The sequence below is a fragment of the Neolamprologus brichardi genome, chromosome 5 (assembly GCF_056152115.1).
Source record: "Neolamprologus brichardi isolate AB-2024 chromosome 5, ASM5615211v1, whole genome shotgun sequence".
NCBI classification, from domain to species: Eukaryota; Metazoa; Chordata; class Actinopteri; order Cichliformes; family Cichlidae; genus Neolamprologus; species Neolamprologus brichardi.
Genome location: NC_142108.1, coordinates 20,402,419 through 20,423,518, shown reverse-complemented (window position 1 = coordinate 20,423,518; position 21,100 = coordinate 20,402,419). Strand labels below are relative to the sequence as shown.

The following is a 21,100-nucleotide window of genomic DNA, read 5'->3' as shown; positions in this document are numbered from 1 at the left end:
GTGCTGCGGGGAAAAGCCTGTTCTAACGTTTGAGTCTAAGGTTTATTTTTTAGCACCTGGCGGCTCTTTTTTACTTCTTATCTGTAAATAATCTGCTCTTTCACGTGATTCAGTTTATTTTGAAAAGTCTCAACAGGATCTTGAGCTTTATTGTGAAAGGTTTATGTGGAACATAAACAAGCGGACACGCGATGCTGTTACCGTCGTTGTTGCTAACCATCCGTAGTGTGGTTATATAAAATATAAGAGAAAGAGAGAACTTTAAGAAATCAATATAGCCACTACAGTGACCATCAAAACGATGAAAAATTATTGCCGTAAACAGTTTATTTTGCGACACCACGAAACAATCGATAGCGTAAAATGAAACGATAGATGTTTTTATATCGTCATCCGATATATATCGTTATATCGAACAGCCCTACTTGGGATCTAGTGGAATCTAGTGGCTTAATCTTTAAATATCTAAGCCTTTATTCAAAAGTGCTACGTTTTCAAAGGTATCAGGTCTCATCAGCCTAACAGCCAGCTCGCCTTACCAACTCTCAGCTGACCAGGTGGTCAGACCTCATGATACCCACCAAGAAAAGCCTCCTCCTGGCACACTGTTTTAACAACCCAAACAAACACTCAGCTCTCAGTGGAGGGTGAACACGGGATATAATTCACTTCACCGGGGAATTATACTTTCCGTGTCCGTGAGTCCGCTAGGGGCCATTCAGGTGCTGGTGTCATAAATTTCATCATTAGACAGTTAGCGCGAGGGTCTGTGTGCCAGCCTGTTTTATGTGATCGCGCAGACTAATCTGCGGATAATTGACTTCGCAGTGCAGCAATTATGCGCGATCCTCAGGCGGCACTGTTGCTGCAGATGTCAGACTATAACTCGGCCTTCAGGTCTCCAGCCACAACAGAGTATAATCTAGGCTTTCAGATGACATCTAACAGGTGATGTATGGATTATTGCAGTGTTTTATTTATTCCACAATAATTACATTTGGCCGAGTTAATCGTAATGTTTCTCCAGAGTGCTCTCAGTACATTCTTTCGTGAAGTTCAGATGTGTTATATTTGTTTATAACAGTTTATTTTCAATTAAAAAGTGACAGTAAACATATTTTAAATACAAGGAGGAAAGAGTATTTTTCACCAGGAGCACAAACATCCGGACCAGGATGTTAACTCTCCAGGTGGATATTCTGATGACAAGCCTGCTCCATTTATAATTATATTATCTCTTTTTAATATTTATTCAACTGTATTCTAAACACCAGCTGTCTGTTAAAAGTTTTTCTACTAGAGGTAAAATAAATAAATTGTTCTTTGTTTTTTTTCTTCCATGAGCATTGAGAGTTATGTAAAAAAAATGTTTTTAATGAATCTGCTGTTGATTAATCAGAAACACTGAATTTAACATACCAGTGTACTCCAGTGTTTGACCTTTCAAAATAATTTCATATTAACCGGCCATTTATAGTTGAGCATTTTGCCAAAAGCTTTATAAAAACGTATATACATTTTAAAAGAACACAGGTAATTAGATCTATTATGTGTCATTTTCACTGTAAAAATTAGTCAATAGTAAAAGAGGCAGTAAACTATGCAGTGAAGCCAAGCTGATGTTATAAAAGTATGCTGCTGTGTTACTGTGAGCCGTCCTCAAATCTGGACCCCTGACAGTACTTGTCAAGTAGAAACTAGAAAGTATGCAAATACAAACTCTGTACTTGATATTGAGAAACTTCAATTAACTAAAGGCATAGTGTCCACTTGATTCCCTGGCAAAGTCCCCTAACTTTGATAGCTGACCCATGAAATAGATTCATGAAGCAATGCAGCACAGCAGGCATAACATGTATTTTTAAATATTGGAAATTATTAATTTATGTAATTATTATTAGTATTACTTTGATTTTTTTTTTATTTATTAAAAATAAAATATCAATATTTTAATTGGTGAATGGTTCATTAACCAATTTTAATTAATTAACAGCATATTTAATTCATTATTTAATAATAAAATTATTTAATTTTGAGACTCTTAGCTATCCATAACAGAAAACCCTGCCAGATGATATTTAAAAACAAAATCCACACAAACCCAAGTCATGCAGTTTCATTTAGTGCTCAAAAAAAAAAAAAAAAAAAGGAGGATAATGCTTCATAATCTAAAAATGGATTTCCAGAAATAGACGACCAGGCCCGTTTTTCATGATGTGTTTTGGTTTCATCTAACGTAAAAATAAAGATCAATTGTACTTGTACTTGTACATGGAGAGCCTTCGGGTAGTCTATCATTTGTTTCTTACCTCAGTGGCAGCGTTTGGCTTTAAAATATAAACCTGTCAATATTCTATATTTTAGCCATTAAAGGCAAATCCCATAAAAACACCAAACCCTCAAAAGCACAGACTCTGTATGTTAGCATTTCAAGCTTTACCTGCTGAGAATTAAACCAGTTTCATTAAAGCAACTAAATAATTATACAAAAGCAAACTTGAGTCATTAACAGGAGGAAACCGCATATTTGTCCAGAACTATTTTCAGCCACAGATTTTGTTCGCTAATATTTACTCCAGCAGGACAGTATGTGGGTCTGACATAAAATAAACTGCCCATGCTCGTGGCAATAATGAGAATAAGTCACGAAACAACAACAGTGTGGCTTATTGATGTATTTTTAATTAGTTTTGACAAAACTATGCTGCAATATGCAACATCATGCTTTGAAAGCTGAGACTATATTTGCTAGTAGGATCAATTTAACACTGGCACTGGCCTCTCCATGGGATTTCTTGAACATAAGAGAAACAAATTATCAGTCTTCAAGGGCTGCAGCGATTTATGCACTCTCTTACCAACAACTTAACCTTAAAGGGACAGTTCATAACAAAAATTTAATTTACTTAATTTTCCCTGTAGCCTACGGTGCCATATATCCTGCTAAATCCTTTTACATTGAACAGCTTGGGAGCAGGTTATCAGGTGATGGGAAGAAAACAGCACTAGCTCGGGTAGATTGTTTGAGTAACCAGGTCATTATTTCTGGAAAGCGATTGCTGCGGAGTTTTTACTGCTCCGAGCATCACGAGGCATTTAGTTCCTTTATATTCAAGAGAAATAATCTCTGCAGCTGATCTCTCCGAAGCTGGGGAACTTGCATTGTCACAATCTAAATGGATAACTAGCATCACAGGCTAGGGGGGGAAAGATATGCATTTTATTATGGGGAGAATTGTTGCTTTAAAAACTGAGAAAGGCTTGTTCCAATCCCTGTAGCATCCCCGATGTTACCCTACCCTAATATGCCTGTTTATTTCAACTTAATTATCAAAGGAAAAACAACTTGGCTCACTTGCACCATTTCATTAACATAGTGTGTGTCTGCCTCACCATTTCACCAGGAGCTTTTTAAAGAAAGAAAGAAAGAAAAAAAAAGAGAGATAAGAAAAACACCTTTTGGCAACAATAACATCCCAGAAAAGTGCGCACTTCGAGCAAGGTATTTTGCATCGCCGTCATAGCCCCTAATGGATGTGCCGATGTGTCTGAATGAAGTGGATACCGTCCAACGCGTGCGTCAGCACTGATCCATTTTTCATATTCTCCTCCACATTTGTCCTGCTTTAGATTCATACGCTGACATACAGACATTTTGACAGTAGTTGTTGTGGGAGAGGGAAGCTTCACTTCACCCGCCCCCATTTTCTCAGCCATCCCCCTAATTAGAGGAAGAGAGAATGCATATAATTAAATGTACTAATTAGACAAACTACAGTCTAAACAACATTTACATTATTCTGCCTGAATTCAGACTCACGAGAAGTGAGCTGCATTTTTACAGGCATCATGAGTGTCTAAAGGCTAGACTCGCGCATGCAAAATCTCTATCTATATAAAAGGGAAATGTGTATTCTGAAGGAGACAGCTGCTGTCAAATGGAAGGACATCTGCTTCACTTTCTGTTTAACGGATATCTTTTCGCCAAACACACGCACATTTCAAATGGCTCTTTTTTTATTTGATATGCCAAGTACCTCAGTCTATCCGCAGCGCACGGTGCATAGTTCCACATCAAGCCACGGTGGTAAAAACAAGGTCGGCAATCTGACTGTGAAGCTGAGAAGCATAGAAAAATAAGTGGAGTTTGATCTTGTGAGATCATGTGTTTCCCATTCCTCGGGAAGCGGTCACACCAAGACCTCGGGAACACGAGAACTGCCAGGATCAGCCAAAGATACGGCGCACGGGGAGCCAGGCCTTAGGGCTACGACATCAAACTCAGAAATAATAAAACAACAAATATAATCCCAATGCAGATATTTAGAGCTACACAGCTAAAAGCAAATGAGCAGCTTCAGCAACAAGGACACCGACATCCTTGGGCAAGAGAAATGTAGTTGTAGTACAGTAAAATGAAGCCCATTAGTCTGGTGCTAAAATTGTTCCGCGACTGAAATTTCAAAAATTTCCCTTGACACCTCTTTTTTTTTTTAATGCATATTAGCATATCTGTTAACATGTCCAGATCCATCTAGCGTCGTGTTCATCATGTTAATTGACAGGAAGTGCAGCCGCACATTCAGTACATGGCTGTTTTGTCAATGCCACACAGAGTGCTGAAAGCCTAAAACGCGGCTCCACGCCGAGTTGGAGAGACGGGCAGAAATGGCGAAGAGACAAAAACTCGCAGCTCGCACGAGTATACGAGTGCTATCAAAACACACACGATGGTGAGCATTGTGTGCATTATGGACCGCCTCCCAAACAGAAAACATTTTTTGTTTGCGTTTCATTAGGAAACCTGTACAACAAAGCAAGCTGAATAGGAGGAAGGGCAAAGGAGGCCTACTCGACTTTCTCATTATGCCACACTTGCTCTGCAGTCTTTTCTGTAAACTTCTCGGGCGAAAACTGGGTAAGGCCATCTCATTATAATCAAATCCAAACGTGTCACCCAGCCTCCCCGCTCGCAGTTTATGCGCATGCATTCCCAGCAGTTTTTCGCCAATTAGAAAGATACACTGTGAACATCTGTGTCACTTGCGTTTTAATATTATATAAGTTAGAGGTGATGAGGCCTGAGCAGTGCAGTGTGTCATGTGTTAAACCTTTTACCACAAGAAATAAGTGAGAAACGCAGTACATCAAATGTCAGACTTTGATAACGCATGTGGGCGAAAAGGTCTAGATGAAAGTCTCCAGTGTATTTAGGCTTCCTTGAAAATGGAAAAAAAAGGGGGAAAAAAGAACAAAGTACACATCCTGACATTTATTCTCTACTCATTAGATGCCGGTAAAGAATAGAACTGTTCTATTGTCTGACCAAAGCCGGCTCTTGTGAATTAAAATTGGACGGCTTCCTGTGGGGAATTCGGTGTTTAACATTGCCACTTACAACCAGGCTGAATCTACAAGGCAAATCTATAGGGCAACGCTAGTACAGTGAATTAAGTGCATTAAGAAGCCAGAGTGTTCACTGATTGAGTGCATCAGGGCTTCTGATGAAAACCATTAACAAGATTAAAACAAATTCAGGCCTGCGACCTTTACTAGACCAGCTATAGCTTGTTCCTTTCACGGACTACAATAAAGCATCCTCAAATGTGCCTCCACACACAGTGGCAGGACTGGACATAACAGCTCTGACAGTGTCAAGAAAATTTACTGTGTAAAGTGAGTTTTCAATTTTCAATATGTGGCAATTGGATCACTTAAGTGCCAAGAGCTTATGAGGTCATTCCTCAGGACACAGTGTGCAGCCCTGCATGAATTGTCTAGTTATTGATTCTGAAATAAATTCAGCTGCCTCTGGTGGATGCATTACACTCCTCGCACATTACTGGTGTTCCTGAATGGTGATGCTTGATTACTGGTAATATAAATGGGTCCATCTAGGAGCATGACACCGACACCACCAGGCCAGATATTTGATCGCAGTGACTGTAGGACAACCTAGCATGAAAATGTATGTTGACATAGCTTCACGAGGAGGATTTAAAGACAAGCATCTACAAAACAATTGTCAAGTTGAAAAATATTGCCCGAATAGAGGTGCAAATTCATTCAGTAGTTTGGAACCAAATCAAATACCTGTAGAAATGTGCCTAGCACCGATGAAAAATACCCAACCTTCGAGTTGCTAGCCAAATGACTCAATGTTAACCATAAATAATAGCAACTGCATAGGGCCTTGCATCACTTCCAAACAGACTTTGTATGCCTGCCTGGGGCCATACAAGCAGTCAGACCTCCTCCTTTCCCCTTTAAATGCTTTTTGATGTTGGGCTCTAATCAATACTTGAAGGCTGAATTTAGAAACGATAAATAAAACCATGAAGTGCAATGCACTTGATACATCTCCAACGCTCTCTCCAGTAGCCTCGCTAGTATGCAGTGTTGACTATTTGCAGTTCATTAGGTTTTTACCCCATCCTGCATGCAGTGTACAACCACCATCGTGCTCTTCCTCAAATATTCACAGTGTATCAGTCTGCTGCTGCGCTACAATGTATTCTTTATATAGTAAAATAATCCTAATGAAAAACTTTGGTTTGCTACAGCGGGAAGTGTGCATTGGCCCATTCACTGACGAGTCCATGCAGTGATTGAACAGCATTTCCAATTACAAGTTTTCTTACTTAAAATTCCTGCATGATAGGGTCAGACTTGTCCCGGAGATTTCGTGATGCATGCTTTGGTCACATTCATCTAATGTCACTTTTTAATGCGCTAATTTCCAAGAAATAACATGCTTTAGAAAATTCAATTTTTCCCCTCACACTGAGACGTCCTCCGTTCTCTGTTCCCATTGTTACCATTTAACTGAAAAACTGCAGTGCTTGTTTCCAGTAATTACAAACTGATTGATTTTGGCTTTGAAATTAATTTTTTAAATTTCTAAGATAATTTCAGAAAAATCAAAATAAAAAAGATACCCTTAGAACTACCTGTAGTTTTATTGGGAATGGCAATAAAGCTAATGAATTCTAAAGTGGCCCCTTGCTGGCTCAGCATCCAAAGCAGTTTAAATTTAAGATTTAAGATCACGGAGAAAAATAAAGCATAACGGGTCCAAACAATATATAAATGCTGATTAACTTGGGAGGTATTACACAGGAATCCGAGTGGCATGCTGCAATAGGGTGGCCGCTAATTAGCCAAAAGGGATTACAAGACTGTTAAAGCACCAGTCATCTATGCCAACATATCAATCATGACAAATGAGGACATCTGCTCATAACAGCTCCTCGACATTCACTCTCTTTTTTTTTGGCCTTGTTTTCATATACACCAGCTTGGTGATTTTGGTGCCTAATCATTGGCACTTTTCTGTTCATTCAATGTTAGTCTATCAAAAGACCGCCATAGACTTTTTACAACAGACTCACTAAAACCAACATGGCACGGGTGTAATCTACATGTAGAAAAAGCTATTTAAGGCTGATAAACAAGAGATTCAGAGCACAAAAGAGCAGGCAAAAACAAACAGCATTCAATTGAGAGGTACTTGGCTGTGACTCAAGGTAATGATTCTAATCAAACAGCATTAGAGCCAGCTTGCACAGGCATTTAGTTGCAGTTCTTATGACCGAATGATATGGTCCAGAAAGTGGCTGCATGTGCCAAATTCCAAGTAAACATAATCTAAAGATGTCAAGATATATTTCAACCATCAGCATCCCTTAAGCACGAACGACAACCATCCCAGTAGATTTATAAAGCTGGAAACTGGGCAGTGTTTTCCATCATCTCTCTAAATATTGTCATAATAATTTCCATCTATTGACAAATTTATGAAGCAACTAATTGCTGCTCCACCACCACTACACTGCTACCCTTCAAATATGGTGGTGGAGTTCAGCAAAATGGTGAGCCTTGCAAGTAGTAAGCTGAATACCCCCTAAGTGCCATCATCTTTATTGGAAAAAGTACTTTAGTCAGTCTATTCAGAGAATATTCACATGCTTAAATACATGATTAACCTTTTATCTCAAAGCGGCAACTTCCACTTTAACAAGAAGACACTCAGTAATGTTACTGGTACCATAAGGCCTATTCAAAGCATTTAATTCTAAACATTACAGCAACACAGATGATTGTCTTGAGATCTGAGAGGCTGAAGCAGCAGAGTGGTTGCTAGCTCCCACCTGCTTGACGCTGGCTGTTAAGCGTGGGGACAGATGATCTCTGCAATCCCTGAGTGATTAGTGGTTACCTTGGGATGGATCTGCTCTGCTTCAGTAAACACGTGTGTTGTTAGGTTTAGATTAGCTGTGACAATAACACGGAGCAGCTATCACACTTTCAGTTTATGCCGGTGTTTGACAGATAAGCGGACACACGAGAATTTGTGCGACAGCGCAGCTCAAACTATCCAGGGATCAAACAGAAGGACTTTTTTTTTTCTCCTCCTTTTTTGGTTTTGATAAATGTTCGATAAATTCAGCTGTTTACTGTGTTGTCATAAAATTTCACTCTCTGGTGAATGTGAGAGTTGTCTTTGTTGAGGAAGCATAAAACAATATCTTTCTGAAATATGGAAATGTCAAACGTAAAGGCCACGGTATTCAAATCCCTAGTTAATTAGGGTCCTACTACCAGGAGTGTTTGTGTTGAAGTACAGAAACATTTGCATTCCCCAAAGGGAAGCGTGTCAACAGGATCGATAGCGTAGACTCTAAACTCCTGGTCTGACTTAAAAAGCCTCCAGCTCAGCAGATCTTCTCCCCAGGAATCCCCTGAAATTAACCAACACCAAATTTTCCCCACTAGCAGCCTAAGGTATTTATTTACAATATCCATTTTGTGAATGAGTGAAACATCCAAAAGGAGGCTATGAATAATGATATATTATGTACCTAAAAGTGGCTTAGGACCACCACAGTAGAAGATGGTTAAAAACCCAATTACCCTGAACCTTTTACCTGTTGGTTTCTGGCTGAAAAGAACATCGATCTCATTTTCAACCCAAAGGAAAGAGCCTTGGGACTCATCTGTTAAGGTGTTAACTTAAGGACTTTAATCATCATTACAACAATGGCGACCGTCTGCCCAAAAAGATTTGGGTCAGATGAAAGCACAAGGGGCACCGAGCCAGCTCAAACTCCTTAAACAAATAGGCTTCCAGGAGTCAACATTGTAAAAACGGGGAAAAATAAACAATACCAAAATTTTACGCCATAAATCAAGAATGCCCACAATTACGTGTAACAGTTTGTGTTGCCTCTAATGGCATCGTTTTCATTAAGTCATTTACTTATGGCTTTGATTTTTGTAGTCGTGGTCCTCCATAAAAGCAATCATGAAAATGAAGGCATAAATACAATCAGACTAACATGGCACCATGTCAAGCTTATGTTAATGTTCATTTGCTCTTCCATTCAAATAAAACACTTTCCCGTCTCGTTGAAGGTCAAAGGCTGAATGATGCGTACAATTTCATACACAAGTCGTGCCGTGACCTAAATTTGAACTAGCAAAAAAAGAAAAGAAAAATGTCGCGCTGGCTTTCTATAGTTGCTCAAGATAACAAGAATATAATTTATGTAAAGGTTAAAATGTAATTCATCACACACACACCTTGACTCTCATTCAACAAGCTTATTTTGCATTCTGCCAAGCACTCTGAGCTTGATAAAACATGCACCGCCTAATCCTATATCTTCAGTGATTGTCGCCATAATTCATGACAGGGAAAATGAGCCTCGTGGAGGAGATAGCCTACTTTTGAATTTGTTTTTTCCTCGCCTCGGAAAAAGACAATCTTGAATGTAACCCACATTTAAAAAAAATAATAAAAAAAAAAGAGCAGAGAAACACACTGAGTGTGCACAAAGGAAATACGTATGGTCTGTTGACACACAACACTAAGCAGCACAAAAAAAAAGCCCCATTGTTTCCATTCTCCACAGGGCAACACTGACAGACAGTTCAGCTGTAAGTAAAGCCGACACGGTATCACGTCGAGGCAAGATTTTTTTTTTTTTTAAGGGGAAAGAGGACACGGCGACGGAAGGACACAGGACATTTATTGATATAGCCAAGTCCTCCAGTGCAGCAGTAGATGTCCTTCGGTGAGAGTGCGTTATTGCCTGGACATTAATCACTATTGTCATGAAGCACAGGAAATAAGTACACGAGTTTCCCCGGCAGCATTTTCCCCCCTTTCTTTTAAACCCGCCTGGTCCGTTCCAGTGCGCGCGTGTGTATGCGTGCATATGTGTATGCGCGTGCATCGTCGGGTGTTGCTAGGACAAATGAAATGATTTGGAGTGAAGTGGCCGTGAGTCATTCTAAATGATTAAAATGCTACTGTGACCAGCTCCGAGTATCTTGGCTGAAAGAGTGAGGGAAGTCAACCATACGCGCACCCAAGTAATGAAGTGATGACTGATTGCCTTGATTAACATAAGTTACACAAATAAACAGTTTAATCACCATTAATATCAAATTACAGTAATTATCTTATAAAATAAACACTCTTCCCAGAACGTTGAGCTCATATTGAAATTCTCCACTTCAATATTAATTCCTGCAATTTCAGGCAGGGCAATCCCACCCTCAATGTCAATGGAAGCCAGTGAGCCCAAATACACAAGGCCTTTTCGCTGTGTTTTTACACCAGATCAGTCTTTGCCAGACAGAAAATGTTGTGTGGGGGGGGGGGGGGGGGGGGGGGGGGGGGGGGGGGAGATGCCTATATTTATAAGAAACAATTAAATTCATACTTAATGATGCTTCTCTTTTCTTATTAATTTTCCTCCGGTTTTTGTGGGAGGAGAAGGAACGCTGCAGTCACACTTCCAATTAAAGGAGTGGAAGTAATAAATAGAAGTAAAACAGTCACAAATTGTCTCCAGCCACATCAATTTTAAATGAGCTGCAAATGTGTCTTCAATACGCCAGTAAAACAAAAGGAAATCCCAAAGCAACTGACAACAATATTGGAAATGCAGTTGCTAAGAACAGAGTGCTCGATGATGCTCCATTTCTGAAACTTACATTAAGCACTACAGAGACATAAAAGAGCTGTGGCACAACTGCAAATCGATGAAGCTGTATCGAGTGAACAAGAGTTGGCCTTGGCACTCAGATCTACAGTCGGACACTTTATTAGGTACACCTTTCTAGAAACGGGTTGCACGCCCTTTTGCCTTCAGAACTGCCTCCATTCTTCATGGCACAGATTCAACGATGTGCTTGGAAACATTCCTCGGAGATTTTGGCCCACATTCATGTGATAGCATCACAGAGTTGCTGCACATTTGTCGGCTGCACATTCACGATGCAAATCTCCTGCTTCACCGCATCCCAAAGGTGCTCTATTGGATTCGGATCTGGTGACTATGGAGGCCATTAGAATACAGTGAACTCATTGTCATGCTCAAGAAACTAGTCTGAGACAATACCAGCTTTGTTACATGGCGTGCTAGAAGCAGCCATCACAAGTTGGGCATAAAAGGATGGACATTGTCACCAATACAACTTAGGTAGGGCTGTGCTATTTAAATGATGCTCAGCTGGTACTAAAGTGGCCAAAGTGTGCCAGAAAAATATCCCTCACAGCACCAGAAGCTTGAACCGTTGATACAAATTCATAACGGTTCAGGCTTTTGTGCTGTTTCTGACTCTACACATTTAAATGTTGCAGCACTAACTGAGACCTGTCAGACCCATTCCTCTATTCTTCGCTGTTGTAACACATGCTTCCTGCCCTTAGCTGACCGGGACAGCACCCAGTGTGGTCTTCTGCTGGTGTAGCCCAACTACGTCAAGATTCGATGTGTTGTGCATTCAGAGATGCTCTGCAGTGTGGCAATTCTCCTCTAAGTTTTAGCTAACTAACATCAAACAATGGTATACAAAGTCGTGACTAAAGGATTTCTTTTTCAAAAAACAGCAAATGTATATGGCACTTGTTAAACAGAGCAATGAAGACGGTGAACTAAAAACAGTGTTATTTAAAGGGTTAGCGAATTTGGTTTAGTTGATATAATGATCTGCTACCTGGTGGCTATCATATTTATATTAGCCTGAGAAAAACACAGGATGAGGATTAATACAGTCTCAACGAAAGTACACGTTGATTCCTGATTGACAGAGACAATTAACATCATATGGCAAGAAGAATAAAATGAAAAATTCAGACAAGAAAACTGAGACGACCCCATTCACAACACAAGGTTAGTCATTAATACAATGCTGCATGGTTTGGATTACTTGCTATATAAAAGTTCTGATCCTAAGCTTAATGTCATCTTAGTTTGGCGAGAGTGATTCTTTCCTAAAGATTAAAAGCAAAACGTGTGCGCATGGGACACTGAGAGAACACAGGCTGTGGTGTACACCCTGTGTTTTTAAAAAATTTAGCTTAAAGACACGCTGCGCATGAAGAGTGCTAATAAAAAGCTGTAGAGGCTGAGAATGACAACTGAGTAGTTTTAGAGGGCTCGTGTCTACTCAAAACACAAGAGACAAAGCACTGCAGCACACTTAAAAAAAAAATCCAACATTAAAAAGCCTCCTCCAACTCAGAAGCAGCTTGGACCCAGAAACGAGGTCAATAAGTCATCACTTAATGAGCAGATTCCACAGATTGACAGCTGGTAGTTAATCAACAATAACGTCCCTAAAAAAGGCAGGGAAGAGAAACACCCCAGCTACCAGGAATGCAGATAATGCGGGCTTTGAAACCCACATTATCTTTTTATTAAACAAACCAGTTTATTTAATAAACCACAAGTAAGGAAACACATTTAATATGTTTGATTAAACAATGTATAGGGGGGGGGGGGGGGGGGAGCTCTAAATGTAAACATGTATTTTGCTTGCTCGTTCTTTGAGAAGAAGCAAAGCTTTTCTGCTTCAGAATGCACACAGTGTGTTAGTGCTGGTACTTTTCCACAGGAGAAAGCACACTTTAACATAAAAATGTTGGTAATCTGTCAGCACTGATAGTTTAGACGGCCAGTATTTGCAAACCTTCTACAATCTCAGAGTGATTGCAGTCAGTCCAAGTGAGATGGCAACTGTTTGTAGAAATATCGTCTCCTTTCAGGCGACCTGGTCGACCAGCTTGCAATCAGAAGTGGTTGTGAGTGTGCAACACCATCAAACTCTGGACAACCATTATAGTCCTCACAATTTTCAAGTGGTCAGAGAACGGGAAACATTTTTAACATAATACAATCACCATCCAACCATTTATTATTTTTATTTTTACTTTTACTTTTTGTAGATGGAACAAGGATGCTGTCCTCCCAGTTTTACTCATAGGACTGAGTTAGCTTCCTCTGAATAGCTTTGTCAAGATTAGCGTGTCCAGGGTTTTTTGGATTGAGCCAATTTAACATAAACCTAGTTACATGTGTGCATCAGGACAGGGTCACCCTAGCTTAAAATGCACAAGCACCAGGTGGTGATTAAACACTTCAGCATGACTGCTCAGCATATAGTTATGGTAATGAGCCTGGAGTACCTTACAAAAAAAACATGGTTGAAATAGTTTTCATTCCAGTCCTTGGTGTGGGCTTTTTTTTTTTGTTTGTTTGTTTTTTTTGGTACAAGGACAAAACCTCTTTGGTGGGTGCTGGTATGTTTTTGTTGTTGTTGTTTTCCTATGCAGGAAAAACCCTGGATAATCTTAGGCCTGTTTGGTGCTTCTCTGGCACTGACAGCTACAGCGCTTGTCACTGTGGTTGTTCTTCACTAGCTCAGCTGGCCTCTCCCTACCGGCCCTCTCCCTGCCTACACTTTCATAACCAGTGTGAGCACACTGACACAATGACACACGAAACAGTGCATTTAGCCGTTACTGTGTTCAAAAGATGAAGCGGTCAATAACCATTTAAGTTTAAAAGGAAAAAAAAGGTGTACAATAAGAAGTAGAACGAGAGAGAGAAGAATGTAGAAATCGAAAGGGAGGCCTGACTTATAAAATGTGGGGGTTTATAAAACTGACCGGGTGCAGGGGCTGGCAGCAAGACACCCCTGAGCCACTGAAGAAGAAAATAATCACAAGTGGTAGCAAAGTAGTTGCGAAGCAGTGTGTAAGGGGAATGCCACGTTGTGTCTATACATACTGCCTGTCCATTGCAGGCAACTCTAAATTTTTAACCATGAGCTGACACATTCTCGTGAGGTGAAACGGGGAGCAAAAAGTACATCCTCTCACACTGAGCTGAAACACACCATGGACTCCACACTGCCATTTTGCTCTTGTCTTCACTTTCTTCTCTTATAAATCTGAGGAGTTTCAGTTTCAAAGGGAGGGATTCAAATGCACTACTATGCAGGCTCACAGGACCAGCTGCCAAAACATGGAACCAAAAACCTAAGGCTACAACTGCACCTTTACATAAAAGCTCACTTTTAAATGGCTCAAAACACCGAGCTCCACCCAATCCCTCTCAATGGTTACTAAAGTACACGCTTCGTTTTATGTGCATCTAAATGGAACAATTTATATAATAGAAAATGACCAATTTTGCCCGCCAGTGCTCGTGGCACTGAAACCTAGCCCAGAGATTAAAGTGCTTCGCAAATATCAAGTCCTGAGTCACTGTCAGTCTTTACATCAGTGAAAAATTAGACCAATTAGGACAGCACATAAGGCTGACTAACCACACTGCACCAAATGAAATCACGCGCAGGGGCGACTCACTGAAAGTTGGCAGCACCAGTGCTAGGACGGGGAAAGTTCATCTTGCGCCCTGATTGGATTTTCAGCATTTCTTGGAATTATTTTCACATATGAGAATATGATGGAGTGCCTTTCAATTTCATGTCACAATGACTATTCCAGGCGCACAGAAAACTTATGTCTGGTATTTTCAGTACATGACCAAACGCTTCTAAAATAGAAAACAGAACAGAATCGAGATAGAACAGAGAACAGGCACAAAATGTGTGTGTGTGCAACATTAGCACTAAAACTGAAAAGTATATATAATATATTCATGCATAAGAAAAATTCATCTTAAAACCGACACGATTCCTCAAATGTTTGTGAAAGTCAATCTCATTTGTCCTCACATCCCTTTAAAGTAACAGCTTCTTTTAAAAAAAATGTAAATGTCCTTTAAATGTCCTGCATTTAAGATAATTGTCCTATTATTCCAACTGTGCTGCCGCATAAACAAAACTGACTCTCTTAATAGCAAGTACAAATTCTACATGAAACTGTGGAATAATAAAAAGGTAGCTCATTTCACAGGTAAATGAGGCACATTTTTCACAGATGATCAGTTAGAGGTTACACGCTGGGGTGCTTTCTGCACACCACAATGGTTGCCGGTTGCTAAGTTGGCTCCCTCGTAGTTCAAACAATCGCGGTTCAAATACTTTTACCAACAATACTGCGTTCTTGTTTTAAGGTCCCCCCCCCCAAATCTAATTAGAATGACAGATAAGCTAGTCATTAAATTTAAAAGCAATAAGCAAAGGATGAGCATCACTAGCAAAGGGGTAAACAGCGAGTTATCTGCACGCTGCACACAAGTGAAAAGTGATTACAGTTGCAATGTTTCCCCATCGGAGCATTTAGTGGGTGGCACAGGCAGCTGGTGGAGAGACAACAGATAACACTGCGCTGAGCCCATCAAAGATTGAGAATGAGCATATGTTACTGATGCTATTTAAAAACCACGAGAGTCCGTTTTGAGACGCGGTGTCAGTACTGTACATATTGAACCAGCTAGCCAGGAAAAAAAAAAGTAAAATACCGAGGACCTTGATGATAATGATGCTGTTGCCAGCTTCAGTGATGTCCAGACAGCTGGCATCCTGCTGGCCCAGCGGTATATCAGGACCTCATTAATTAGATTAATAATTTGTTTGCTCGGTACTATTCTATTTGCAGCAGGCAACAATGATGTTATTTGAAATGGGTCATTTTTACAATTCAATACCTTTGAAAACATCCATTAAGCCGCACGTGGTTATTTTTTTAAATCTTTTAAAAGGTCCTTTCTCCTCTCCCCCCCTGTGTAACCAATTATTCCACAGCTGCATCGCAAGGCTGTATTACACACATATTTAAGTGAATTTCTATAATTACCAGTGAGCAATTCCTATGATGGATGCAGAGGGCAAGTCCAACCACACACCATACAGTTTCTTTTTTAAAAACACAATAGTAAATAATCTTCTTATAAGTCTTTATATACACCGTTTTACTGAAGAGAATTACATTTTGGGTGGAGGTGGATTCATGGTGCTTGCATTAGTGAGAAAAGACATGCATAACTGCCTTTGTATCCAAAGGAAAAAAAACCCGCATAGGTTATCATGAAAATAAATCGGCCCTGACAGCCATTTGTTTAAATCTTGTATCCTTTTTTTTTTTTTTAAGCAAATAGTTTCTCTTAACCTTTTAAAATTCATACATTCACGTTAACTTCGGCAGTAACGTCTTTGTAAACCAGCCTAAGAATAGCAGAAGAACACAGATGAGAGAAACTGGAGGACTTATCCTCCCCCAACTTCAGGTGGTTTCTCAGTAAGCCGGTGCGGTCTTAATGCCGTCTTTTGAAACAACAGTGTTGTCACGACACAGGAACTGATATTCAAAGCCATTTGTAAAACCACGGGGCTGACGATGGCAAAGGACTTTTGAATTTCAATGAATGATATATACATAAAGATGTAGAGGCCGGTGAGTAAGGGAGAGGAGGTGGGACCGTGTGGACACTATGGTGTATGTGTCAACTCCCTGTTGGAGGGAGAAGAGAGGAAGAAAGTGCAGCTGGTACCGGTGTATGGCTATTGCCAAAACACAAGAAACCGTTTTAATTATTTAGAAACGATGTATCCTGATGGCATTCCATATTCAACACATATTCCATATTCTTTTTTGGGGCCTTTTCAGGCTACTACTTAATAAAACAGCTAACTGAGCACATGAGGATATGGAAGTGTGGAACTGAAGGATCTTGGGGCAAGAGAGGTGGGGGGGGGCAGAGAGAAACCATTCTCAAGTGTTACATCACTGCTACTTTTCTATAGAGGGTGATTGGTGCCACAGGAGCAGATCCATTAAACAGTATCAGACACTAATATGCTTGTACAGCGAAGCCATTTTCATGCATGCACAGCAGCTTTGACCTTTGACATCACCAAGGGAGCCGAATGCAAATGTCCAAATCATTAAACGGTTTTTACCCTGCCAGTTTAAAGAATTTCCATAAATCGTTGGTTGTCATGTGTCCTGCCTCAAGTATGCTCTATCCTTGACAAAAATCAAACTGTGCATTTTCCACTACTGGGAATAAATCTGATGTAGAGAACGTCCCTTTGAGTGTTACATATATTTAAAAGTTCACACCTGTCCCTGATTTTTCCACATTTTCTGGAGGACATATGTGTAAATAGCTTAAGTATGATGGTGGAATCTATAAAAATGTGTCTGTTTATGGGTTTTTAAATCTCTGAATAGCTGTTTACGAACCATAACTGTAAAGACAGAACAGGGATGTCACCAGAACCGATACTTACAACATCTTTCAATAATTCTGAAAAGGCAACGCTACTCATTGGTTTTGTTTTGGGGTTGTTGTTTTTAAGTAACATAGGTACCAAGGCTGCAATTCTTCTGCAACTGATGGGGGCAGAATACACCTACAACTGTTCTAACCCATTGTTTCATATTGAAGAAGAAGAAGGAGACACCCTGAGCCCAACAAGCACACCAAAAACCACCTGTGAAAGATGGCAACTAGTGTGCTCTACCTCTAGCTAGTTTGCTGATAAGAAAGGCAGTATCCGTGTTTGTGTAGCAATCCTGAAATGTTTGAGGCTGATGGCATTGCCGTTGTGAAATCTGCCACATTTCATAAGACTGAACTGTTTGCAATGGCTAACATTAAGGAAATGCTTAAGCTAATGTAACTATTGTTGTAACTCATCGTGATGCTACTAGGCTACCCAGCAACGATCCTAAAATTTCAGTCTGTATCCCATCAAATAAAATATAATGTTAATATTTTTAAAATAAACAGTCTTCGACCACCATCTTATTGATTTGAAATTATTTTAAAATAAAGGAGTTAATGTTTAATGACAAGGGATATTCATTTTGTTTGTCTCTTTTGGGGGTTTTTTTGTCCATGGTATCAAATTGGGCAATGAGAATCATATAACTCCACTAGCACTAAAAACTACCTTTCAGATATATGACACCTAGTACTGTGTCTTTAAATACCTTTAAGTATGGGAATAAAAGGGTAACAATGCTCACAATATCATACAGTAGAAAAATTATCCAATTATCCTCATGATGAAAGCTGAGTAACTGAAGAAGAAAAAACATTTGAAAGGGAAAAAAGGGGAGTGGTGTTCATTTATGTGGTTAGTCATTCAATACTATTGTGTTAACCTTATTAACATGCCAATTAGCCGATTCGTTTGCCCCGCTAGCTGCCACTATCTGGTGATTTTCGTTCACTTTACATTTATCCACTTGTTAATGCACTAACAACAGAAGTGATGAAGAAGTGACATTCATAAATCAAATTGCCAGGAACCTGAAATGTTGGTGTCAGCTTACAGATGCATTCTTTGTCCAATACCTACTTCTACTCCAATCAGTTCATTTATGAGCAGCTGTCTTGGCATATGTTGGCTTACAGGTGCCAAACAATTGCAATGCACCACTCCCAGAGATACAGCTGTTGTTAAGAAACATATTTTCATGTTGCAGTTTGACCACTGAAAAATCAGATTTTAGTTAACCCCTTACCCATCACAATTTAATGGAGCATAATAAAAAATTAAAACATAAGACATATGTTTAAAACTTACATCAGCTGTTTTAACTGTAAAATCGACGTCACTCTTGGCCTGGTATACAATACAGATATCATCCTTACCCTATCAATAAATCTGAGGGGGTCATGAAGCGAAAAGGAAAAAAAACCTTCAATATCTTAAAGTGTGTCATTCCACTGATTGTTTTGATCCATCTTAAAGGGGATATAAATCAAAACCTAATCACAATCCCTTTGACATTTGACCTCAAACCCAGCATTAGCCTTCACTCCGGCCTCCTCTGTGATTCCTGAATCTAAATGAAGTCCAACCTCCCCCCCAACCACAAAGAGCACTTCGAGTGGGAAAACAACATTTAAAAAAAGGGACACAGGCTTTCTCGAGACCCAGTGTTGCACCACACTCAGCAACCCATGACATTTTGTCATTTTTCCCACATTTAATAAAACATACTGAACGGGTGGTTGAAACAGCTGTGGCAACGGATACAACTCCTTAAACGCTTAAAAACGTCAATATTTAGTCATCCCTGTCTCTTTTCCTTTTATCTTTTGCACAGGACAAGCAGCCTACAGTCCAGACCTGCATTCGTACTCCAGTGGCATTAATCGCCTCTCATACATGCACATCCATCCACGAGCCAACAGCGCTAACTATCGTCCTCATCCTCGCCTCTACCTACGCACATGACAGCGAGGAAAAGCACATAATATACCGCCACATAAACTAAAAGCACAACTAATGTGCGTCTGTAAAATAACTTATTAACCCCGCGATAAAACTGCAGGGCACCCGGATAAATCCATCTTCGTAACCCAACGGAAGAAGGAAAAAAACCACCAACGTGGAAACACCGGGCATAAAGTATAGCCACAAGAGTGCCTCCAGGAATGTTATTGTGCATTTCCATACATTCATATACCCCGAATTGCTCTGTGCGACTAGCCAGCTAACGAGGGAAAAGGGTCAACGGCAGCTCGGAGACTAGAACCGGCTCTGCTTGAGTGTTCAGTGTGGCGTTAACGCAGGGATACTTTGCGCCATAGTCTCGCTGCTTAATCAATAACATGCACACAAATCACGCAGGCTAAACGTCTCGGCGGCTGGACGTTGAACTCGGCTCGGCCCTGAAACCGTTAAGCTAAACGTTACCCTTCATCTCCACAAGCAAAACCTTTATCCGTTTACCCTTGAAAATATAAGGGGAGGGGGTAAAAAAGAAAAGGGGGGAGCTAAACTAACACTGTAGCGCGAGGCACCGGAGGAGTTGGGCTGAATAAAAATGATAGCTAACGCGTGTGTTTGCGAGTACTTACCAGGCTGACAGTCTTTGTGTTTGGGCAAGGTTAAAAACATTAAGGATAAAATCCACCAGTAACTCGGTTCCCGTATTCTCCGCATGTTAGTCTACTCATCGAGAGCAGCAAGAAGGCAACGGGTGACAAAGTTTGTCTTTTTCTTCTTCTTTAAAAAAAAGAGAACAACCAGAGAAAGCGAGAGAGAGGGAGAAATCACTCACACGCACACCACCTAAGCTAAAACGAAGTTGGCACAGTGGCCACGAAGGCAGAGCATCAAAGTAATGGTTGGCGGTCAGGACACAGTCACTGCTTTTTCTTCCTCCCCCCTTTTTTCCTTTTTTAAAAAGACAAAAATTTTCGCCTCCGGTCTGAGCACAGGCTGCTCTTAGCTTCGAGGAATAAAACGTTACGCACGCTATGGCTGTGCAAAAACAGTTCAAAATCTGTTGTTGGACTCCTCCGTGTGTGCAGCTGCGGGCTTCCAGATAGCGACATTCCCGAAGTGTAGCGAGGTCAATCGGCGATCAATCGCGGTATTTAACTACAGGAGGAAGAAGCAAGGGGGAGAGAAAAAAAGTGATCGAATAATATTGACTACATGCGGTCATTATTAAGTGATTATCCGCGGCGTCAGCGAGACGAAGCCCAAAGCAGAAAAGTGGTGCTGGAAATGTCCCATTCTTCCATCCAGGAAGTAGACTAGCGGTCAGGCGTGCACGGATATGTGGCTACTGGTCTGGTCCCATCCTACCGGACAGGCTGCGTGTGTGCAAAAGAGAGCGAGAGAGGGAGAGGGAGTCTGCACGGGGCGGGAGCAGCGAAGGGAGAGGAGAAGACGAGGGGGGGAGGCGGTTCTTGGATTTGCTGAATGCAAAATGACTTCTAACGGACCCAGAAGCTGGTTTCTGTCTAGGGTGGCTGTGATAAGAAAGACTCCAGAAATCGAGAGCTTATGTCCACCATCCACGCGACACTCCACTGCCTCTTATAAAAAAAAACAAACGTGTTTCATCAAAACATGTTGCATCAAA

General features: G+C 40.5%; 1 protein-coding gene across 1 annotated transcript in view; it reads right to left on the bottom strand.

Moving 5' to 3' along the window:
• Positions 1 to 20,831, bottom strand: part of ca16b (carbonic anhydrase XVI b) — a 114,578-nt gene extending 93,747 nt beyond the window's left edge. The window contains exon 1 of the mRNA XM_006783103.3: positions 20,085 to 20,831. Within this exon, the coding sequence (XP_006783166.1) occupies positions 20,085 to 20,169 (85 nt within the window). The 5' untranslated portion in view covers positions 20,170 to 20,831. The remainder of the gene's footprint in view (positions 1 to 20,084) is intronic.
• Positions 20,832 to 21,100: the final 269 nt, after the last annotated feature.